The following is a 25,912-nucleotide window of genomic DNA, read 5'->3' on the forward strand; positions in this document are numbered from 1 at the left end:
CTACTGAGGGGCCTTACTCACAAAATGTATTTCCTGCTCTCTGAAATGAGGGTTTTTTGTCATTTTAATGAGGACACTAAGTCTTTACCTTCACAGACTTAGTATTAATTGGGCCTGTTTCTGAAGTTGGAGTTCCTTGTACATTGCCAGAACATTGAAAAGTTCAATATTACCTTTTAATAATATGTTTGAGTAGGTGAATCCATTAGTCCTGATACTAAAGAGCATGGGACAGTGAATTTACTCATATCCTACCATCATTTGTTCTTGGCTTCTCCTTTTTGACTATTTCCTGTGTGGGAAAAACGTTTCTCTTTATGGGGATTGCTCCTCAGATCTAAAGGCTGCCAGTTCATCCTGCCAATATAAAAGCATGAAGACAGCTGTGAACTCCTTTTAGAGAAGCCACTTGAGCAAAATCCCAGACATGTTTTTCTACAACAAAAGATCTAAAAGCATTTTGTGCTATTAAAAAAATTAATGTGTAGGTACAATGGTACAAAGAATACAAAAGGTGAGTGGAAGTAAATTCAAGTCAGCTACCCTGACAAACGTGTATGACAAGAGGTGCTAAAAATGTTACCAAATTATAGAAGGACAAGTATACAACATTCCTCTGCAGGTTCATAAAAAGGTAGAGCTGGAGTGAGTGACAGGGAAAAATCCAAAAAAAAACAAAAACAAAAAGCAAACAAACAAAAAAAGAGTTGGAAGAAAGAGAGGGAGATGAGCACCATAATGAGGTGCACACTCTCATAATGAGATGAGTACCATAATTATGGTTCCCCATAATCTGGACCCATTTGCCTAATCAGTCTTTTATTCCCTATCCATACTATCCTTATTCCCCCTTTTGAAAAGCCCTACTCCTTCTCTTTTTCCTCCTCCACCCCAAGATGCTTTCTTTCTTTCCCTCTTTTCATTCAAACCTGTTCATCTTTCAAAGTGTTTCATCAATTTTCACTGACTACAACCACTCTGGCCCACACTAATATCGCTTGTCCCTGATGCATTTTTTAATCAGTACCTTCCAAGTGAGCACCAAGTTGCATTTGCTTATATTTTTTATGGACTTACAAATATTATATCAGTATGATCATCAACTTATAGGACACAAAAGAGAAGGAAGGAGATTGGATGTCCTGGGATGGGAAAACTTTGGCTAGAACAATGAAGAAGAATTAGTCAATGTTTTCCAAATGTGTTCCTTGGATTGGCAGCATCATTTAGCAGCCCTGATAAAATACATATTACAGGCCTACTGAGTCAGATTCTGCAGTCCCCAAATCTAGATATTTAAAGGTAACCCAATGATTCTTACGTATGCCAAGTCTGAGAAGCACTAATCTAAGTGAAGAAGGCAGAAGATAGATGTTGAAAAGAACAGCTGTTCTCATATAAATACATGGGTACAAGTATTTTCCATCATAGTTAACAATAGAATGAAATAGTTTCACACGGTTATGAATTGCTTTGATGTTATTCTTCCTCTTATACACGGCTTTGAACATAGCAGTCATTTTTTCTATGGCAATAGTATTTCCAGCACAAAATCACAAATATGGGCTGGCTAGTGTAGAGTCTCATGAAGAATGGAAATTTTGTGGCACTCCAAGGAAAGGTAACTGAAACTGCTAGGCTAGTTTTGACTCTTACTTTCTCTGGGAACTAAAGTTTAACCTAAAAAGTGCTATTGACTCTTGGAATTCAAGTTGGGCAGCCTGAAGAGAGAGAGAGAAAAAAAAAACCCAACAACCCTGAGATCCAGTTGCATAAGCTTTTAATTGGAACCAAATGATAACTAAAACATGTATCAGATTTAGATAAAAACTGAGTAGCCGCTCACTGGCTTACACTGTGCAGGATTTCTGCAGTTGAGTACTACAGAAGCAAGATAACAAAATTAGATACGATCGAGGGGAAGAAAAATGCACAAAAGTCCTTGAATTAAAATGTATTGAAACCTTCTGGGAGAAAAGCTATTTGGTAAGCTCCATTAAGTCTATTGTAGATAGCTTTATTTGACAAAGCAGCATCCTGGCATGTGGAACAGGAAAGAAAATAGCTATAAGATGATCTGTCAGGGAGTTTCTAGTCTCTAAACGAATAAGATTCTGTGCAGTAGCCAATACAGCTTTTAACTCAAAAGAGATACAGAAGCAAAATGGAATTATATAACCCTAGTAAGTGCATTCAATCTGAATTTCTCATACACCCCTCTCCTCCCCCAATAACTCCTCAAACTCAGCAATTTATCAAGTGGATGCAACTTATGGTTGCATTCATGTCGGTGTAACACTGGATTAGCACTGTATACAATACTGTAGATATTGAGGTGGAGGCAATCCTACAAGTCAAAGGTTAATCAGCTATAAAGTATTCTGACTAAGAAATTAAGTAATTTGAGCAGCTCAATTATTCTTAAATTCTTTTGTTTATTTTGGCTATGGCTTGATATTATTTACAGTAATTAGACCACTATTCTGAAAATGCTAACTATCCACTAATTACAAAGGGTTTATTCAATAAAGATGGTAGGTTGTATGTTTAGGTATCTAACATATGTTAGAAATAGAAGAAATTCAGATACAACACCTAACAAATGCTTTTTAAAAGTCTGACTTGGTGGTTTTCTTCCCTTAAGAGTTTCAATGGAGTGAATGTTCTAGGGCCAGTGAAGTGGCTATAGAGCTGCTGACTTCAATATGCAAGCAGTGAAACCAAGAAATTCTGATTTGTATTAGTTTCAATCTGTTTCTGTCTCTGTATCTCCTTCTCACACACATAATTCTCTCTCACTCACTCATGCACACATGCATACACACACATGTACAAGTGTATGCACTGAAGACAGTATATTACCATATCTCCAATATCTAGCATAGTGCTTGTCATGAAATAGTTATTAAATGAGTGAGTGGACTCATTTAACCATCAAAAAATCCCTATTATGTCTTTTATAATGCAATTCTCATAAGTGTGGAAGTTGAGGATCAGTGAGGAAGAAGTGCTTCCTATGTCAAGAAGGACAGACCTGGGACTATAAGTCAGGTGTTCTAATTGTGGGTCCTGTGCTTTGTCCTTTGTACCTTACTAACTTTTAAGATTGTCAAGAATGGTTTACCTGAAAACACTAGTCTTTTGGCTGATATTTTTTTATCTTCCCCATAGTAACCCTATCTTCAAGGTGGTTCATTATGAAATTGAAGGGTGGTATATTTCTATATTGCTTAACAGATTTGACTTATGAGTTCCACAGGGGACACACACCATGGCTTCTGTTTCACAATGAGGTCCTGACTATACTGGGTAAGAGTAAAAGTCTTTCCCCAGACAACTGTTTATAGACTCCTGTTTGGATCACCATAAACCCCTAAGACTGAAAATGCTAACTATGCACTAATCACAAAGGGTTTATTCAATATAGACAGTAGGTTGTGGAGGGCTGCAGAAAGGTAGACTGTCATATATTATAGATATTCCCAGTTTGTAAATTCTCTTTTAACTTGGTGATGTTTTAACAGAAATTTAATTAATTTAATTTTTATGCTGATAAACTTATGATTTCTTTTTTTTAAATAATAAATTTTATTTTTATATTCCCCATACAATTGCAACCCCCCCATTCTGACCCCAATCCCTCCCCTCCCGCCCCCACCCCCCCAAAAGTGTCTCTGTTTCATAGTTTTTTGTTGATTCTGATTTTCACTTTCTTATAGTTATTCATTTTCCTGGTCCCTTATTTAAGTTTTCTAGATTCCTGCTATGAGTGAGACCATCCGGTATTTTTCTTTTTCTTTCTGGCTTATTTCGCTGAGCATGATCCCTTCCAGCTCCATCCATGTTGCTGCAAATGGCATGAGTTTGTCTTTTTTGAATGCTGAGTGATATTCCATGGTGTATATGTACCACATCTTCTTGATCCAGTCATCTATTTTTGGGCATTTGGGTTGTTTCCAAAGCTTAGCTATTGTAAACAGTGCTGCTATAAACATAGGGGTGCAGGTGTTCTTTGGAATTGATGTTTCTGTGTCCTTTGGGTAAATACCTAGGAGTGGAATTGCTGGATCATATGGAAGCTCTATGTTTAGTAGGTCCAGAAATCTCCACACAGCTCTCCATAGTGGTTGGACCAGTCTAATGATTTCTTAAAGTCAAAAGGTCTCTTGGGAGACCGTCACCCCAAATTATGTAATCAAGTCCTATATTTTCCAGAATATCTTTTGCTATATGTATTTGTTTTTTACATTTTAAAACCATCTGCTGTTAATTTTGGTGTAAGGTATATGTGATATAGGGATTGAACTAATTTTCCTAAAAGTTTGGCTAGTTACCTACTTATGTATAAACTCTTACGAGTCCTACTGTAGAATGTTATTAATGAACCCAAACAAAATATAGACTAATCTGCCTAAATATTTAGCACCTATAGAAAAGATAGTTTACAATTAATTAGGCATTATGATGGAAGGCAGGGGTAAATGATGACCACAAAATACCCTGTAGCCAATGTTGATATTTTGTGAGTATGTACTTAAATGCCCTCGACCAATTGTTTCTAGCTGATTTCAGTCTGATGTGTTTGTGCCCACACCTTTCCGGGCGTTAACGGTTTTAAAATATCTCCCCTTCAAGTAGATGTTAAGTAAACAAAGCAGAATTATCTTTACCTGATTCTTCCGTTTCTTTTGTTTCTGCTGTTTCTTCTATTTCATCATCAGACATTTCCATTTCTTCTTCTCGCCTGATTCCCATTAATTCATCATTATGAATGTTGCGAATTTCCTAAGATTCAAAGGTATGCTTTTTAGACAGGAAAGCCTTGAAAATGTTGAGGAAATGAACACAGTAAGGATAGGATAAGGCAGGATTTTTTTTTTTAATAATAAAATTTCAGAGTACTCTAACGTCAAAGGCATAGGGGTGTGTTGAGGCTGAAGTAATCTCAATAGAAAAACTAGACTTTGTATACTGTCTTGCATAGGCTTTTCTTTCCATAACCAGAGTTCTGATAGTTGATGATTCTTGTATTCCTCCCATATTAGAAAACAGTGTTGGTGAGGAAAGAGCTGTCACATCTCACTCATGTGGATTTCTGGAATTTTCCTTAAGAGATATATATTATTTTCACCTTTCCATGCCAAACCCTTCGATTTTCCTTCTTTCCATCTTCTTCTGTCTCCCCTTACAATCTTACTCAATAGAACTTAATTGAACTTGAAAGCATAGGGTAGATTCCAAACAACAAAACTAAGGCTAAAAGAACTGAACTGAGAGTTGAGCTGCCATAGAAGAGACAGAAATTCGAACTTCAACCCAACAACTCACAATAAAGCGTAGGATTCTTAAAAAAACTATTGAGGTGGGCCTCCCTGGTGGTGCAAGGGGTTAAGCACCGCACTATGAAGCAATCCGCAGCCTCTGCAGCACAAGTTCGATCCCCGGCCTGACAGGGAGAAACCCATATGGAGCGGCAGACCTCTCCTGTCTCGCCCGCTGCTCCCCTCAGCAGTGTGTTTCAGTCAGTCTGCCTGTTCTGTTCCCATCTCTGTCTCTGGTTGATCCTCTTACCCCCCGCATCTCTGGCCTGTACCCCAGCTCTTGTATGCATAAATAAATAAATCTTAAAAAAACTATTGAGGTGATCATTTCACAATATATGTGAGTAATGATGCTTGCATACGTTACATATATAGCGTGTGTGCCAATTACACCTCAATAAAATTGGGAAAAATGGAGAAATTTTTAAAAGCAGCCAGAAAAAAAGTCTATTCAGGGCAACAGTGATTTGAATACTTAAATTTCTTTTTGAAGCAATAAAGGCCAGAATTCTGGGAACAATATCTGGAAAGTACAAGAAGAAATAAAAATACCTATTTTGAATCTATATTGAATTCTATATTCAGAGAAAAAATTATTTCAAGAATGAAGATAAGATTTATATATTTTCAGACAAATATAAGTGTAAGAATTTGTCATCCAAAGACTTGCAAGCTAAGAAATGCTGAAGGAAGCTCTTCAGGGTGAAGGGGAGCGCTGCCAGGTAAACGCACATCTTCAGGAAGAACCCTGGGAATGACCGAGATCACAGTGGAAAAAGTCACTTTATAAAAAAAAAAAAAAAAGGAAGCAGGAGAACGGTGCACTCGGAGCAGCTTGCAATCATTTAGAAGCCAGTTGTTACCTGTCTGTCAGAGGCTCCGCAGCACTGAGAATTCCTTGCCTCGGGTAGCCCCAATTGTGCCATAACGCAGGAAATAGCCAAAGCTGTCTGGCAAAAACTGCCTCTATTTAGGGGGATTATAAATATTCCAAATGGCGTTCTTAATAATTTATGCTATAGCTAATCACTATCTCAACGAATATCCTTTTTTATTCCCTTTACCAGAAAAAATAATGTCTATATCAAGTTAAGTTTTCACTAAAGATAAATAAAAGTAGTTTTAAAAAATGAGCTATTCAGTGTTATCATGGCAATTTAAGAGGTAATATAAAAATAGAAGTAATAGAAGATAGAAATACTGATATAGCTTCCTCATGTGCTGCAGGGGCACTCCTTAAAATAGCGGAATATAATGACTTGCTCGAGGAAAATGAACTTGAAGGGGCTGTGTCAAGAGAAAGATTTTCTATGTCTTATTCAAACACATGGCACACAGAACAACATAGGAATTGGTCATTTCTAAGAATTCATTCTATCCCAGGCATCTGTGTTTCAGTCACCGTCAAAGAGCTGTTATTGGAAAGGTGGTTATGATGAGGTTTGACACTGGCAAATCCCAATATTGTACAACTTACTGTATCAGGAAAAGCTGGGGTCTTTGCATTGCCTAACAAAAATGTAGACTGTCAGAGGGTATAAGAGAGGCCAACTCAGATTTCACAAATGCATCGTTGAACTCTGGGAAAGTTATTGTGTTTCTCAGAAGAGAAAATTGAGTTCCTTCTGGGGAAATGTCCCAGGGCAGGAAGATCTAACTGAATGTTAAGATATGCCCTGTAGCTGCCCAGCATCCACAAAGCAGCTTTCTGCTTCCAGCTGGGCAAGAAAGCTTAATTTCTCTTTAGAAGTATAAGAAGTTCAATGTCTAATTGGTACAGCTTACCTAGAGGTCTTTCACATCTTCAAAAAAAAAATCCCTAAAAATATAACTGACCTCTGGGCAAATTTAATATCAATACCTCAAAATGCTTCAGGAACAAGAACTAGCAGTTCTTTTAGCTGATAATGAAATGAGGGTAAGATAAACTAAGAAGCAGCTTTGCTCTAAGTTTCCCGTGAGGCAGGTAAAGGGGCAGAGCTTTAAAGTCCCTAACTATTAGACAACCTTTTTAGCTATGAAGAAACTAAGGTCCTTATCATTACTCTTCTAGAACTAGCCATACTGAGTCACATGACTGGGTTAAAAGAGGAGGACATGGAGGTTCTAAAGTAGCATACTAAAGTAAACTTATGCAGAGCATTTAGTTATGTCCAAACCCCTAACTACAGAAAGAGAGATTCTAACTGTTTGAAAACCTTACCATTAAACCACTTGTTATCTAAGTAATTGTTATCTTGTTCTCTAGTTGGATCAAAAAATCAAGGTATTTGGGAAATACCTTCAAAATGAATGGTTGAAAGGTGGCATTTACCTACTGAAGTCATTTTACCTAACTTGGACATAGGAAGAGTACTCAGCCACTGAAGTGCAGGCCACAAGGGAAACAGCTGCCTCCAACAGTTGCTGACATTTATAACTGGTGCTGAAACTAGGAGTGGAAATGACATCAAAACATTTGACAGAATAGTACATTTGTAAATCTACTGATTGACTGGGCCATTTAAGTGATAGGTCACATCAGAAAAAAGGTAAGACAGTCCTCCTAAAGTTCTCTATATCACTCTTCTGATCACAGTGGATCTGTGATATTTTCACCTAAACAGTGAACTCCTGGGGATTTCTGAAAACGCATTATAATGACTTTGAGACTGCTCTATCAGTAACTTTTCTAAAGCTTGGAAATGCACACACTGCTCCCAAGACAGAGGAGAATGTATAAAAAGAATCACCCTTGTATCAGCTAACATTTCTGATTTATCATCAAGTAAGCACATCATCAATCACTGCATGTTAATTACCTACCTATACACAGTTTCACAAAAATTTATGTGGACTGAAACATACCTTATTGATGTCTGATTGGAGCATGGTTATCAGAAAAGCAAAGTTTCTTATTAAATGTGTAACAAAATTGCACTTACCCAGACTTATAATATTAACAGGATACTTGGTGGGGAAGGGGTCAGATGAAGGAATGAAAAGAGCAGAGGATAAGGAGAGAGCTAATTTACGTAGAAATCGGATTCTGAGATCGTTCAATACCATGAAGCAAAACACAAACACAAGCTCTTAATCAATGTCTGTTGTATGACATGTATTGGCCAATACAATTGATCCAAACCATGTTAGTGTGTGTTTTGGAGGGTGAAAATCAATAAATAGTGTTTATGCAAATGGGTCCTAAAACACAGGTATGCAGATGATGTGATGTCTATCTGCAAACAGTTCTTCAGAGTTTGGAAAAGTAGGCCTGGAAATCTGGAAAGAAAGTTATTTTAGCAATCACAGTATTTCCTTTTATGGATTGAATGCCAGTCATTGCCAAGGACCGTCTCCCCTGGCCCAGTGGTACAAAATCTTCCAACAGGGAGGACTCAAGGGGTTATCTTCTAGTACCTATGGATATCCAAGGGCTAGCTTCCAACGTAGGCCAGCTTCCCGGTGAGAGAAATTCATAGGCTTTAAACAATTCTTTGCGGAGTTCCTACAACAAACAGATTTGCTAGTAAAGTGAGCACCTCCTTTAGATAGGGGAGGCACTTTAACCTTCTCTTATTGCCCTTTCCAATTGAATGAGCAGGAGCCTCACACACACAGAGATAACCATGAAAGTGAACCAGTGAACAAGATGCATTAGCAAGCTAGTCTGCTGGCTTGTGCTACCAAAGTGAATGCCTAAACTCTCTCAAGGCAGGGGCTTTTCCTTCTTATTCCATCACCTCCTCTCTCTCAACAGAGGAAGACAGTGTTAGCTGCTGGCAGGAGGACAATGAGACAAAGAACAGATACTTTATGACAGGAGGAGGTGACCAGCTACCTTGTTCCCAGAGATTACTGATGAGAAAGGTTAAATTTCAGAAAAGTCTACCTTGACATATGAGTTGTAGCTTCACTATCAAGGTCAAGAAAAGCCAGTCTGGTTAAGTCACTGAGATGCTCTGATTCTCAGTGGGGGTGCTGAGAGACTGTCTCAATTGGAGCGGACAGTTTTGTTACTTTCCATAGGACACCTCCTTTAGTCCTCTGAGTTGTCTGTTATAAAGTGAAAGTAAGCAGATTTTAAAAAATCATGATTTTAAAAGGTATCATTATAAAGTAGGGAATACAGTGTCAGAGGGAGTCATGAGCTATATTCCACTCTTAGTAGTTTTACTTCTCAAGACCGAGTTATACAAGGTGGACCTTAATTTAGTCCACACAGGCAGGAAGAATTTGTTTTGGTTTCTAAAAAGTTGAAAAGCACAGCATGAAACATCTGGCCTTTGGCCACTCACAGTGGCCATGTACTTTATTCTCACACTTCTCCACAGGCCCAGAGATGTCCAGTTTTCTGACAGAGGTCCCTTTACTGAGCATATACATTTAAACTCCTTCATTTCATAATGGGGACACAGTCTGAGAAATGCCTGGTTTTGTGATTTTCATCGTTGTGTAAATGTCATAGAGGAGAACCACACAGACTTAGATGGTAGGGCCTTCCACCCACCTCGGCTCTATGGTGTGGCCTGTTGCCACCTCCGTTGCATATGTGGACTGTTGTTCACCAAAACATCCTTAAATCCATGACTGTATATACCCACCAGGTAGGCAGACTCCACAGAATGACTGAGAGACTTGAAGAATAATGTTAGTGGAAAATGTCTTGTTGCAAAGGCCTTTACCAACAGGTTGTGGCCTAGGTGAGTCGGCGCTCTAACCAGACGCTCTTTTCCTCCTACAAAGAGGCATCATTGTCCTGGCTGGATTTTCTGTGCAGGGCAAGGCAGTTTAGACATGGTCTCCCATGCCCATATACACATATTGAAGGGGAAGTAAAGACTTACTATCACTTTTCTACAATGGTAAGGAACATTGAGCATTTTCCTCAATATTTAATTCTTTTGCAGTAAGACTTCGGATATTTTAAATTTAGGGTACTCAACTTTACTCCCTTCTTGACCACTTTTGTTACCCTTCTAACTCCCTGAGAGCAAAAAACGATTTCATTCTGTATTGCCTGCTATAATACCTGAAACAGAGGATGTGTCCAGTAACCTTTTGGAATGAAATGTTGAACTCTGCTTGTTTTGAGGTTCAAAAACATGCAGTGACCCTAGGATTATGAAATCATTTTGTGCTTCTGTAAGTCAATAGCTTTCCCTTTGTTCCTAATTCTTAAAAAAAAATTAAAAATGTTACTGACTTTTTATGACTCCACCTATTCACTGTGCTTATGCTTTCAGGGATTTCTCCCCAGTGTCTCCCAGATGCCTTTGCTGTATCCGAACTGAGGGCTGAGACTATCCATTTATGAACAGGATTTGGCTTGTTCATGTTCTTCATGGCTTTCAAACTGTTGCACCACAAACTCTGTCATGTATTCTCATGAAGGACAGACAAATAGATAGATCATCATCTTCATTTTACAGGTTAGGAAACCGAGACCCACAATGGTTAAATGATTTGCTCAAGACCACAATGCAGTTTGCACCAGAGATAAAAGTTTCTAGTTGTGAAATGACCACTTGCTGACTATGTAATTTGTGTCCATCACTTAACATTTCTGCGTCTCACTTTCCTCACGTGTAAAATATGAATACTCTTCCTACTCTCTGTTCCTCCATTCCTGTTCCTAGTCTATGTTAACAATAAATTGAAAGAATACTATTTACCACTTACTTTTCACAGTCGATGCATCTCTTATCCCATTCAATTGTATAAATCTACAACTTAGCTGTGAAGAAACAGACTGAGAAAGGCTGAAGAACTAGCTCAATGTCGCACAGCTATCAGGTGTCAGAACTGAGCTTTAGATTTGTGTCTGGCTCTGAGTTCAGTGTTCTTTCCACATCCAGTAGGGGGCTTGCAATGGTGGCATAACAATGCGAAGGTGCTTTATAAAGGTAAATGCCTTCCAGACGCGATTTAAATATTAAGGACGACGATGACCTGCACTGACAGCTGTGATGGGACCACCGCCGCGTGGGCAAAGAAAACTCAGAAATGAAGTTGAAAAAGTCGCTGCATATATAGATCAAAAATGTCAGCGCTGGGTAAGGGAGCCGCCCACAGGAATGGGAGGACTGGGGGTATACACAGCACCCTTGCAAAGGAAATCAGTGAAAACAAATCTTTCATCTTGGTTTGTAATCTCAGATTCAGAATAGCAATCGAATCACATCAGACATATTCTAGAATTGTGCTAAAAATGTCACTGGAGCACAAGCAGAGAGGTGTGTGTCAACCATGATTTGAAATCAGAGTCCTCTGATACCTTTAAAGCTGCCACCTATAAAGATGGCTGAATGGCTTTGATAAAAGAAGCTTAGACATTCTAATGCTCCGATGTAACACCAGGCAGTTTCCAGCATCAACTGTCAAGGCTCTAATAAATTTAAGACAGCCCTAATATTACTAACAGTAGATACACAGGTCAGTAATTACTGTTGTACTCAAGACTAGCTCGCTTACAGAAGTAAACTTACAATTAGCGCAGCTACATTTTCACTACTCAGGTTTCTAGCCAGCAGAATGCATTCCAGACCACACGTACACATTTATTACCCTCCTGGCAGCAGGTGGTCTGGATACAGTGACAGGCTATAGAACACATCTTAGTGTTTCATTAGGGCCTCGTTGTGCCCATGAGAGCTTGGCACTATTTAATTCTGGCTAACCTCCAGATCAATAACTTGTTAAAGAAAGAAACTGCCCCCCTTCCCCCAAGGCTACTAGAATGAGAAGTTACCAACCTCAGCTTGTTTGCACCAAACGCTGATGTTTTTACGCTGGGCTTTTGTGAAGTGGTCCCAGGCCTTCTGCTTGGAGGCGGAATGGTACACAGCTACTATCTGCTCAACTGCAGCATCAGATCAGCAGTCGAATCAGGCCAGGGTGTCATCCAGGGATGGCAGAAGACAGAAGAAAAAAAAAGAAGAATCAGGCTTGTTGTGCCTTCTTGTTATACCATGAGGCTGTAGTTGTGCTCTGGAAAGGCCATGCACTTTGGGGTACCATGATTTTAAAGGAGCATCAAAGGCAGAGACATCAGTGTGCCGAAAAAAAGGAACACTGGGAGGTCTGGAGTGATGTAGTGACTGAAGTGTTAATACAGGGAGTCGGTATATATTGAGGCAGGAAAGGCAGGCATGGCGGTGAATGTGACTTATACTATGTACCCTGCTTGGTAACAGCTCCTTTTGGCCACTGGCTGCTTTCCTAAACTAGTCCTCCGAAGTGAGCCTGGATACTTGAACAGAATCCAATCTTCTATTATTCCAAGTTATGTTTAACTAGCATCATATCAAAGCCTAAGATGGATGGAATGTATTTTTTTTAAAGATTTATTTATTTATGCACACAAGAACTAGGGTACAGGCCAGAGGCATGGGGGTGAGAGGATTCACCAGAGACAGAGTGGGGAACAGAACAGGCAGACTGACTGAAATACACTGCTGAGGGGAGCAGCGGGCGAGCCGGGAGAGGTCTGCTGTGCCATGTGGGCTGCCCCCTGGCTGGGGATCGAACTCGTGCTGCAGTGGCTGCGGACAGCTTCATAGGCTGTGTCTTAACCCCTTGCGCCACCAGGGAGACCCCAGATGGAATGTATTTTAAGTCAACCTAAGTAGGTTTGTCGACTGGAGAAATATTTTTTATGGAAGTATACTGTGCAAGTATTGTCAAACAGAGAATTTTCCAGGGTTTCTTAAAATGTCAAATAAGGAAATGTGTACAACTATTTGGGGTCTTTACCTAGCCAGCTCAAGAGAAGGGAAGCTTCTTTAACAACGATTTAAACATTTATAGTCTCATGATGTTTGCTGCTTTCTTCTTCAATTTACTCTGAAGTCCTAAACACATGTATTTTCTCCTCCCGGATTCTATGCCCACATATACTTTCAAAATAAAAAAGGAAAATCAAACAACGCCTCCTTAATTCAAATTATGTACAAATCAAGGCTGGGAAGTCAAATATGAGGACAGTGGGCCATAATAGTTTAAAAGCAAAATCATACAACTGCACCTGTATTCTTAAGGTAGACACAGTTCCTTACTCAAAGGATAGACATGCATAATTTAATAGTATGGTGAAAGAGAAACAGAACGTGAGAATTTTTCTCATCTATCTCATTGAGATCTTGGATAAGCATTTCTTTTGGAAAATAGCCATTTCAGTGGCTTCCCATTCCAGCCTAGTGTCTATGGCATCCAGCTAAGGAAATATCAAAGGAAACTAAAACCAAAGGCAGACGTGCCATATCTGCTTTTTATTCAATCACCTTGGGAGGTACAGTTACATTTACCACTAAAATGGAGTACCTAAAAACCCTATTACATGATAATCACGATGAAAATCAGAGCTAAGATGTTCACAAGTGCTCATGTCGCGTTATAACTTCAGCAATGAGATCCTCAACTCTCCAGGGAGACCTGAGGGTGCTTGGAACTCAAGTTGAGAACAAGCAGCAGTGAAAGTACAGGACAGGGGCCTCAGTGTCAACATTTCTAAGGTGCTGCAGCCGATACACCAGAGAACATGAAAATAGGCGGTGACTCCACATATCCTGTGAAACTGGAGCTTGGGCATTTGGTGACTCAGGGGACCCCTGCCTTTGCCACAGGGGGCACTGTAGGCTGGGGCTCGTGTGTGGAACAAGTGGTGACTCTGTGATGGACTGCCTTCCCCTTTCAGTAGAACTCTGCTGCCTGCAGAACTATGTTTTATGGAATCAATATGTTTATTCTCACATTGAATGAGAATTCCTGAAAGCGCTTGCTTGAACTTCTCTTTCGCTTCTTCCATGTCTTTCTCGTGGGCCGCCTTCTCGTTCACCAGGCGGCGGATGTGGCTGTTGGCGGACTGGATCATGGAGTAGAAGTTGTTGGCGCTGCGGCGGTTGACCTCTCCTCGCTCTATCCAGGTGAGCAGGGTCTGCACGGCTTCTGAAAATTTGGAATCGTCTGAAAAGGAAAATGCATGTTTAGAATCCTCAAAAGTAACCAAATCTCAATCTACTTTTCCAACATGCGCTCAGGAGGCCACCGTGGCTTCTGCGCCGTGGCTGTTAACTGCTGAGGGCGAGGGGCTGAGCGAGCACGCGGCGCGCACGGGCAGCCGGCGGACCCACCGAGGGAGTGGGAGACTCAGAAGTCCTCAGACTGGCTGTTTGTTAGCTATGACGAATTTTCAGAAAGGAAATGGTTTCTTCTTTCCTTAAAAAATCGTTTTCTTTACGGATGCAGTTTCCACATTTTGCAAATGTCTTAACCCCTCCGATGGTGTATGTGTGTGTGAGTGTGTGTATGTGTGTGTATGTGTGTAATGTCTGAGTGAGCAGCGAGAGAACTTCAGAATTCTATAACCCCAGATTTTAATAAGGAAAAGTAAACATGTCTCGAGTCTAACTTGAATTTGACGGTAAGTTTATCCTGGATCGACGAAACTGCTGGAGGGAGCCTTAAGAACAAGTTAAATGGGCAGTTCTTCAGGTATTAAACACCTACAACTTTGACCTTTTATAACATCACTTTTGCATTCAATCCACAGCTCCAGGCCGTCTACTCAGCTCCAGTCACAATCTGTTTTGATGTAATTCATTCTATTTTGACATTTCTCCACGTCCTCTTTCTCTTGCCTGAGGAACCCTCTAAGTAGATTTCTGCAGCTAGTTAGGAGTTATTCTCTGATGTTTAAATAGTAGCAACAGCTACTCCAAAGTTTCTAGCTCAGCCTTCTGAGATAGCCATCTAAATCTCTCTCTTGCTGTTAAAGACTCCTCAGAGGGAAAGTTCATTCACATCCCACTAAAGGCTCTAGGATTCCTCATCCTCTCAGGTCAGAAACCTTATGTCTGCAATTTGAACTTCTTGCCTCTTGGCTTCTGGCAGTGCACACACATACAGACACACCTCTTTGTATTGTGTGTTGCCTTACTGTGCTGCTTAGCAATTACACTTCTTACAAATGGAAGGTTTGTGGCAACCCTGCATGGGCAAGTCCAGCAGCATCACTTTTCCATTTTTTTAGCAACACAGTATTTCTAAATGAAGGAGTGTACTTTTTTTTTTTTTAGACATAAGGCTGTAGTGCATTTTATACACTACTTCAGTAGAGTATAAATGTAACTTTTATATGCACTGGGAAACCAAAAAATTCTTGTGAACCACTTTATTGCAACATTCACTTTACAGTGGTGGTCTGGAACAGATTCCGTAATATTTCTTTTTCTTTAAAAAAGATTTATTTATTTATGCATACAAGAACTGTGGTACAGGCCAGAGGTGTGGGAGGTGAAAGGATCCACCAGAGACAGAGTGGGGAACAGAACAGGCAGATAGACTGAAGTACACTGCTGAGCAGAGCAGCGGGCGGGACAGGAGAGGTCTGCTGTGCCATGTGGGTAGCTCCCTGGCCGGGGATCGAACTCGCGCTACAGAGGCTGTGGACAGCTTCACAGTGCTGCGCTCAACCACTTGCACAACCAGGGAGGCCCTCTGCAATATTTCTGAGGTGTGTCTGTAATGAGTTTGGCCTCCTCAATAGAGCGGCTTTTTATCTGATGACTTGCATGTAGTCAATATGTTGATGCTTCCTCTGGGGTCCACATAACCAGCAAATTCACTCTTTAAAAAGATTCAAACTGACCTGTTTGGTAGTGTGTGAACAGGCGAGTCTTGGAACTGGTATCTTACCAATGCTTTCAGCCTTTCCAACTTTTGAAAAGCATCATGATTTCTGTGTCTCTTCTTTGGATTCTGTTTTCTGCTCTTCTCTGACATGAAGACAAATCAATCCAAACAAAAGATTTCTTAATTGTGTGCATCCCTGAGACTATATGGTGGAGACAAGGTTGGTGAGTGAGACCTATTTGGAAGTGGAATTAGCCGACTCTTGCTGAGCCTGGAGCACAAGAAGGTAGGAAAAGGCATGCTCTGGCGGTGGTTTGGTGTCATCGATGTGATTAATGGGACATTAACACTCACTCAATAAAATCAAATACACTCAGAGAATGAAAAAGAGTGGATTTGAGCTACTAATACAGGCAATTAGACAGGACAACTAATGTGAGAGCAGCAAAATGGCTCTAAGAGTCAAGCAAGGGGAAAAGGAATCAAAACTAAAGGGAGACCAGTCTGATTTACTCATGTCCGTAACTCTCCACAGTCATCGTGTGAAACAAGTGGGCCATTTAAAGTGATTAAGAATGTTTCAGTTGCTGGTGGCCAAATCTTAAGGTAATCTAAGAAAACTGTCCACTCTGAATGCTCTCTGGACCACTGTTTTCTCATCTGTAAAATGAGGATTTTTTTTTCCCCAGAGTTTTCTGGGGTCATATCAAGTTCTGTTATTCTTATTTACTTTGATTTAGAATTTAAAACTAACTTATATCTACTGTGTAAGGGTGTGCCTACAGGCCCCAAGACATGGATTACAACTAAAAGCCTCTGACATAGAAAACCTGTTTCCTACTAGTCACCTGCTGTTTGGAAGGAAAAATACCCTTCCTTGGGACAGTGAAGGTGCAGAGACACAGGTGGAATGCTTTTGGTTTCTTCAGTTACTAGGTCTACCTTTCTAACTGCAAGGCTCCAACAAAAGAAATCCCCAGACTCTGTTAATGGGAAAGTCAAAGGATGTCTGCCAACAACACAAATACATTTATCAAATTTCTCTTAAAAAGTTATTTTAATCACAAAGCTTAAATGTATTCTATACCTTTGAGTTTTTCAGCAACAATGCTGCATTCGTGATCTGAATAGTGGACCACTGGGGGTGGGGATGGTGGGCGCAGTCTTTCTTCCTCCATCCTTCTACGGTGGCGCTCCTCTCTTGCTAGCATTCGCTGCTTGCATTCCCACTCATACAGGTCATCTCGAGCCTGTGCAAAATCAACATGGAGTCGACCTGTGTCCTTCTTGTCAGTGCTAGAGCCCAGGCGAATGCGGTAACCTAAATGCACAGAGGCAAGGAGAGAAGGGGGTACAAGGTAGCCCAGTGAGTGAGCAACTAAGTTCAGCTTTTCAGATGCACTTGCAGCTGTTTCAAGGGACCACATATTCCCAAACTTTCTTCCCACTACTAGCGTGGTGAACTGTCAAAAGACTTGGATTATACTCTCATTTCTGATAACAGTTCACTAGCCTATGGGTTTGGTTAGTCTTGTTCTTAGGTGTTCCAGTCCTCCATGTGCCACCCACTTCTGGCTGAAGGAGGCTCAGTAATAATATCAAGAATGGGCTTTATATGGCATTGAGGGCTGGGAAGAATTTAGAGATGGCTCCAAACTATGATGTCTTTGGATAATTTCAATGACACTCATTCAATAGCACCACACAGAATTTTGATGAAATTTAAATGGCTCAGTTTGGCATTTCAATCCCTAAAATTCCTTTCTTGATGTATTTGGTGACTCTGAATCTTTTTTTCTGGGAAAAAAATTAGATATGATGGGAAGTGATATATATGTGATCCAGGTGACATGATTTGGACCCTTAAAACAAAGAGATAATGTGATTGTAATATAAGTGGTATAGGACTAGCATTCAGAAAACCAGGATATGTAAGTCCCTACTTCCACTTTTTTACCAGCTATGCTACCCAAGATATGGCTCCTAAAAAAAGTGGGGGAAATTTTAAATTTTTATTAACCTTTTAATTTTAGGAGTTGAGATACATGTGTCTACACACATTTATCTCATTTCATTCTCAGAACAAGCTTGAAGAGCATGGTCAAAATATAATGAACAATGGTTTTTAAGACACAGGACATAAGGTCACAAAGACAACAATTATTGAGAGGCAAGACCCAAATGAAGCGATCCCTGTTATTTTCCCAGCTTACTGCTTCGAGAGGCTTTTCAGGCCTTAGTACAGGGAGGTGAATTCAGGAAAAGTATGTCAGTTTCTTCACTTGAGGAGACTGAACTGGGGCTTTAGGGAGACTATGGCAGACAGAGTTCACAAGGTAGAGCACTGGAAAGAAGAAAGTTACACAGAGAAAGAGCTTCACAGATTTGAAGTGGGTTCTCCACTATTGTTTAGCTGAATATTGATGTCCACATTTATGTGTGGAAACTACATGAGCATAATAAGTGACAATTCTGGAGCTCACAAAGGACTAGGAATGGTTCCTCTTTCCACCAGCCAGAGCAGAAAAACCTCATAATTTATAGGGTACTGGGTAGAATAATCATAAGAGTTCTGCTTCACTTAGTGGAGAAAAATTGACCTAGACTAGACCTTGCTCTGGTTTTGTTGAATAAGCTTAAAAAATTAGACCCAAAAGGATAATTTTTTTCAAGTTACTTAGCTGCATCCCAGACAAAGCTCAAGAATATTTATAGTAATGAAAAGTATCTGGCACCCAATAAGGTAAAATTCCAAATGTCTGATATCTAACAAAAATTTTTCCAAGATGCAAAGAAGTAGGAAAATCATAGTAAAGAAAAAACAATCAAAATAGAAACAGAGGTACTACAGATAATATAATTATTAGATAAGGACAACAACTATTATCAGTGGATTACATATGCTTAAGAACATAAAGATAAATTGAATATATTGAGTAGAAGCACAAAAGATATAAAAAGGAGCCAGAATCCAATTTCTGGAGATTTAAACTACAATAACTGAGTTGAAAAAAAAATCAGTGGCTAGGACCAATGGCACATTCGACATTATGAGAGAGGAGATTAATGAACTTGAAGACACAGTAATAGAAAGTATTCAAAATGAAATACAGAGTGAAAAAAGACAGACAATATGGATAGTGTACCAGTGGAGAGCTGTATGTGTGTGTATATAATATATATATGTGTGTGTGTGGATATATCTATATATCTATATATAGATACCTATATATAGATATATGCCTAATCAGGGCCCCGATTGGAGAGAGGAAAGGTTAGAGAATAGTTGAAGATTAAATAAGGACAGGAAAATTTCCAAATTTGATAGAAGCTAAGAGATCTGAGAAGTTCAATGAACATCAAGTACTAGAGACATGAAGAAACTACACTAGGGCCATCAAAATCAAATTGTTCAACAGCGGCAAAAAAACAAAAACAAAAAGCAGAAAACATCTTAAAAGCTGCCACAGAGAAAAGATATATTATGTACAGAGAAAAAACAGATATGGATAACATCATATTTCTTTGTGAAAACAATGCAAGCCAGAAGGTAGTGGAGTGACACCTAAGAGAAAAAAATCTGTCAACCTAGAATACAATACCCAGAGAACATACGTTTCAAAAAGAAAGGTAAGATAAATTCTTTTTGATACATATTCAATACAAATGCTGAAAGAATTCATCATGAGCAGACCTATGCTAAAAAAAAAAAAAAAAGTTAAAGGAAATACAAGCACGGGGTCAATGATACCAAACTGGATCTTTATAAAGGAATCAAGTTCATACATAATATATGATTCCATTTGTATGAAACCCTAAAAACAGACCAATGGTTGCCTCGGGAGAGAAGTGGACAGGGGTAGCAGGAACAGTACAAAAGGGGCATGAAGAAGCTTGTGGGGGTATTCAATATATTTATTATTTTGATGTGGTTATGATATAACAGCTGTATGTGTGTATATCAAATTGCCTTTTTGAAATATGTGAAATTTATGGTATGTCAATGATTATATTAATTCTTCAATAAATCTGTTATGAAGAATAAAGTGCAATAACACTAAAAGTACCACCCATTCTTTTTAGAAAGAGAAAGAATAAATTTCACAAGCAACTATTGCTTTACAGTTTACAATATACTGTCATTTGTTTTTTCTTTAAAATTTTTTATTGTATATTTTTCATTGCAATAATACCAGTTGAATCATGAGAAAAATAGGGCTATTCAAGACCACCTTGCCTATCCTTCCAGGATCTTGGAGAGGGCCAAATAAGAGAATAATCTGAAAGAGCTACGTAAACACACAAAAGATGCTGTGATGCTATGAGGTTGGTATACTAGAAACAACTCCTGATTCTGAAAGTTCTCCTACTCCAATACAAATAAAAAGATTATTCCTACATGTTGTAGCCCCCTTTCTGGGGTATCTTTGTTTGCTTTGACCTCTTTCTTTTACAATGTGGGAGAACAGCTATCCAATTCAGATTTCTAGCACTTGTGAACTACCAGCAGGTAGCTTCAAATACAAAGAACAAAATAAAGTTGTTTTCACATCACTGATTGCAATCCCCTTTCCTTTGGCAGCACTAAGAATCTTTCCAGGAGGTGATTGTTACTAGAGAGCTGGTTTCAGGGATGTTTAGGTGGATGCTACCTAAGCAGCACTGTCATCTTTTATGTACAACTGCTAGGGCTTTTCAAGACCTTATTAAAACAGTCTATTGTGAAGTGCTGTTATCATTGCTAAGGTCTGTTCAATCTTCAGTAGTTAGATTTTGCAGCACTTAGAAAATATAATACGCGTATTCTACATCTGCCTCCTCTCCTTCCCTGTTACCAGCCTACTTTTTCAAACCCTCACTACCTTTTCTCTGGTCTATTATGTAACACGCTTCTAATTGACTTCCTCTCCCCCTTTCTCATCTCTCCTCTTAATTCATTTTTATACAGAGTTGTCAGATTAATCTTTCAGAAACGATCATCTTCCTTGTTCAAAAATTTCAACTATTCTCCATTATATCTTTAAGAGTAAATTAAAAAAAAAAAACAAAACGAATTGACATGAAAAAAAAGAAAGAAAAAATCAAAATCAACAAACCACTATAAACCAGAGACACACTATGGTGGGGGAGTGGGGAAAGGAGGGATTGGGGGCTCAAAATAAAAGGGGTGCAATTGTATGGGGATTATAAAAAAATGAAAAAAAAATCTTTAATAGTATGCTAACAACTGATATTTTCCCTCTCCCTTTCAACTCTGCTCAGTACACAAACCAACATTCATTGTTTCCTTGAACTTACCCCTTTGTACTTTTGCTCAGGTTGTATTATGGCCCATTGTCCATATGCAAATGCTTTTCTGTGTCAAACACTTGGTCCAAATGCTCCCTTTCTTGATACCCTCAGTTAGGAGTCAGAAATACATATTTTCTTTTTCTCTTCTGAATGTCCATACCACTTTATTCATACTTCTCCTATAGCACTTATAACTTTCAATTTCTTATTATTATCAGCAATGAGTATGTCTTGAACAATGATTGGCACTGAATGTTTCTTTAATAAATGAATGTGTGGCTGCATGATAACTCTAAGTTCATTAAGGGGGCGAAGTAGGTTTTACTTATTTTCTATTCTGCATGGCATACCAATTTAAAATAAAGTTATCAGCCATGAAACTTTATCTTGAAACCACCCCTCCAAAAAAAACAAAGGGTTTCTCTTTATAATACTCAACAGAAATTATTCAAATTCTAATTTCTTACCTCAGTTTCTCATATCTGAACTTATTACAAACAAGAAATATTATACAAAGTAGTTCTTACTATCCCCACTCCAACTACTGGACTATATAAGCCAGTGCCACTTCTGTGTTTGGCTAATGCTACAGTTGACTAATTTATCTCCCAGTCACCACAACTGCCCACATCCCTCAGTCCATCCTTTAATTAGAAATGATATTTCTAAATCATATTTTGTCACTCTACTCCTTAAAATCCTCCAATGGCTTCTCATTACATCCCGAATAATAAACTCATTACAGTAGAGTATAAGGCACAACATGATTCAGTATTGCTTGCCTCTCAGACTCCATTTCCCTTTACTACCTCTCATTTGTTATGCTCCAGTCATGGTAACCTCCTCTCTGCTTGAACATGCCAAGTCCATTTTCAGCTCAGGGTATTTAACTTGCTCTTCCTTATCTTGTAATGCCCTTCCCCCAGATGTTCCAGAGCAGCCTCCTTTATGTTGTTCAGGTTTTAATTCAAATGTTAGTGAAAACTAGTTTTCCTAATAATCCTAGGTACATTAACCATTTTTATCTTCTTTGTAGCACTGATCAATGCTACCTGATATTTATTCATACATATCTCATATTTTGCTATTTCCAGAATGTAATATCCCTGATGGCAAGAACTCTGTCCTGGTCTTTGCTGTGTTCTCAATATCTTATCATTCTGCCTAGCTGTCAATACAAACTTGGTAACTAATTTCTTTAGCTATTTTCAGCTTCTCTTTTTGTGCCAGGTTATGTGTTTGATACTGGGCACTCAGAGTTATATAAGACACAATCTCTGCCTCTACTGTGTTCACACTTTGGCAGGGAGACATGTGGAGACAGTTCTAGCATGGTGTTACAGGTATCACCTTAGGTGGAGTCACTGGGTGCTGCAGAAGCAGCGAGGAAAGAGTACCCAAAGCAGCCCGAGGCAGCATATAGAAGTCAGACAAAGTTTTCCAGGAAAGGTTATGCTTGAGCTGGAGCATTTAGGATTAGAAGATGTGTGTGTGCGGGTGAGGATGCAGAAGCTAATTCTAGTCAGAAGAAAAGGCATAACACACCACAGCAAATTCTGGGAACCTGAATTAGTTCAGTGTGGTTGGGACTTGGTGTGTGAAGGAGGGATTGGGAGATGGCGCCAAGAGGTAGAGCAGATTATTAAGGACTTTAGGTGATATAAATAAGGAGTTTTACAGTTGTCCTATAGACAGTTGGGTGCTATTGAAGACCCTAAACTGACCCCCAATATCTGCTGTGCCTGGTGGGCACAGCCCGTACAACGAAACACGTACCAGACAGATATAGGGCTTTGTCCACCATGTATTCCTCAGCAAAGCGAATGTGACAAAAGTTCTTTTTGCTCTTCCGAATAGCAATGATCTCGCCACACTGTTCGAACACTTCCACGATGATCTGCTCGGTCCCATTTTCAGGCAGGCCTCCCACAAATACTGTTTTGCACCCCGGTGGCCTTTCTCGGGTTGCAGGAGGTGGAAGATCTACAGTAAGTGCAAAAGCATTTGAAATTAAAATATTTATTTGAGACAGACCTCTTGGAAAGCTAACATGTCTCAAAGATAGCCCAACTGTCCCCATCAGACTTTTGCATGAGAATGCTGGAGGAAGCAAGTCACCGCCAAGGTGCTCATCTCTCTGTTCCAAGTAAATTGGTTGCATGAGGCTCAAAATCATTTTATTCAATGGTTTGGTGACCATGACATCTACAGGTTATATAAAGACTCAGACATACCTGTCCACTCCAGTGAAGGTTTATTTAATTTTGTTCTTTACTTTTGTTGTGGCAACCCAACTCTGCCCGATTTTCAGTCATCAAGAAGGCAGTGGAGGGAAATCCCACTTAATGAATTAAAAATTTCAGGAAATCTCAGAACCAATGTCCCCGAGAGAAGGGTTTGTTCAACTGAGTGTGTAGTTACTACATACACTGTGTTCAGGCTCACTGGAAGAACTGTTTCAGGATTCATTTGATGATGGAGTGAATATTTACAAAAATATTTATACCTGTCAGAATGAGTTGGTTAACAAACTCAGCCAGAGGACAACCCATCCCTTTTAGGTTGTTTGTTTTTTGACAGCAGGGAACCCTTCTCAAATTCCTTGCTGGAAAGGTAAGATCCAGAACTGATCATTCAGCATTTAGAAGGAAGCGTGAAAGACAGCAGAGAAAGGAAGCTTATCTGGGAAATTATTAACTAAAGTGAGATAAATTTGGCTATAGAGAGTCATTAAAAACATACTTAATGAGATGTTTCTCTCTCTGCTTAAAAAATATGCTTTCTATTCACTCATCTTATACATAAAGCTTGTATCTGCCAGTTCCTTGTTGCTATTTCTATGTATCAAAGCATCTTCTGAGCAAAATCTTACAGTTCATAGCCCCACAAAACAAAGCATGATGGTCAAGGGTTTTTCTAGTGTTGGTTTTGTATCTGCAAGGATTTATTTTGTGTAATCCGCTCTTTCCATTCAGCTCTTAACAATAATTCTCCCAGCTGCAGATTTGGAGAGCTCAACCGGTGATTACAGCTAACATGCAAAAATAAATGTGTTTCACTTTGTAGAGTAGGCCAAGGTGCCCACCTGACGCTTTTCCAAGCTGGCAGGCAGATGGTGTGGGTGCTTCCTCAGGTACCTATAGCTTCCTCCCTTTGCTCCCACTGCCTATTTAATCAGTGCGGTTCGGGATAATCCGTTTTGTTCCTGAAGTTGTCTTCTCCTCTATTCAGTCACTTAAAGGGGTAAACAGAGTCAGGGAACTTACAAAGTTTCTGTTAATTTTTTAATTGTCTCTAATTTCAAGAACTTACTGTCTTGATTTATGTTCCATATGAGAAACTTAAAGAGAAAAAGATAAGCAAGTGAGCCAGAATCTGAAATGTCTTAGTCACAGATACTAGAAAGGTTATAGTTTTAGTGGAAAGGGGAAAATAAAGTCCAGAATCTCTCATGACTTATGCTTTTGTGTTCTTAAAAACTGAAAGGTTCTAGACATCATACTTCTAGTGCTGATCAACGCTGGCTGCACATTAGAATCAACTGGGGCGTCAAACAAAAACAAACACTGACTGGGCTCCACTCCAGTGACTCTGATTTAATTAGTTGGGGGTGAAGCCTGCACATTATTTTTCAAAAGATCCTCAGGCAATTCTAATGTGTAACTGGGGCTGAAAACCACTGACTTAATCTAAACTTCTCATATTACAGAGGAAGAACCCTTAGCTGAGTGAGCTAAAGTGATGCATTCAAAGTCCTCAAATTAGAGAAGGAACATGAACTTGGAACAGGTAAACCTTGATTTAAGTCTTAGCTTAATTACTCACTGGGAAAATAACATAACCTTTAAGAAACTCATTTTTGTTTTCATCTATAAAATAGGGATATTGTCCCCTACATGTTAAGGGTAGGATAATTGATAATATACCTGAGAAGGGTAGGATAATTGATAATATATTCTGTGTATGGCATGCGGTATCTAGCGCTTTCCAGGTTCCCTATCAGTTGTCATTATAATGTTACTATTATTTGCTATTATAGAACTCAGGTTTCTTTTTTTTTATTTATTTTATTTTATTTATTTATTTTAGATAATAAATTTTATTGTTATATTCCCCATACAATTGCAGCCCCCCCATTCTGACCCCAATCCCTCCCCTCCCGCCCCCACCCCCCTAAAAGTGTCTCTGGTTCATAGTTTTTTGTTGATTTTGATTTTCACTTTCTTATAGTTATTCATTTTCCTGGTCCCTTATTTAAGTTTTCTAGATTCCTGCTATGAGTGAGACCATCCGGTATTTTCCTTTTTCTTTTTGGCTTATTTCGCTGAGCATGATCCCTTCCAGCGCCATCCATGTTGCTGCAAATTGCATGTGTTTATCTTTTTTGAATGCTGAGTAATATTCCATGGTATATATGTACCACATCTTCTTGATCCAGTCATCTATTTTTGGGCATTTGGGTTGTTTCCAAAGCTTAGCTATTGTAAACAGTGCTGCTATAAACATAGGGGTGCAGGTGTTCTTTGGAATTGATGTTTCTGTGTCCTTTGGGTAAATACCTAGGAGTGGAATTGCTGGATCATCTGGAAGCTCTACGTTTAGTAGGTCCAGAAATCTCCACACAGCTTTCCACAGTGGTTGGACCAGTTTGGTCTACGGCCATACCACCCTGAACGCGCCCGATCTCG

The 25,912-nt window shown here is 39.3% G+C and overlaps 1 protein-coding gene across 2 annotated transcripts in view; it reads right to left on the reverse strand.

Moving 5' to 3' along the window:
• The window catches only part of ENOX2 (ecto-NOX disulfide-thiol exchanger 2), a gene marked incomplete at both ends in the record, with an annotated part of 160,644 nt that overhangs the window by 17,495 nt on the left and 117,237 nt on the right, over window positions 1–25,912 (reverse strand). For both annotated transcript variants that reach the window (XM_084258256.1, XM_084258255.1), the window contains 5 exons: window positions 4,671–4,785; window positions 12,056–12,162; window positions 14,052–14,264; window positions 17,020–17,253; window positions 23,001–23,207. In XM_084258256.1, coding sequence (XP_084114382.1) covers window positions 4,671–4,785; window positions 12,056–12,162; window positions 14,052–14,264; window positions 17,020–17,253; window positions 23,001–23,207 — 876 coding nt within the window. The remainder of the gene's footprint in view (window positions 1–4,670; window positions 4,786–12,055; window positions 12,163–14,051; window positions 14,265–17,019; window positions 17,254–23,000; window positions 23,208–25,912) is intronic.

The sequence above is a fragment of the Talpa europaea genome (assembly GCF_964194135.1).
Source record: "Talpa europaea genome assembly, chromosome: X".
NCBI lineage: Eukaryota > Metazoa > Chordata > Mammalia > Eulipotyphla > Talpidae > Talpa > Talpa europaea.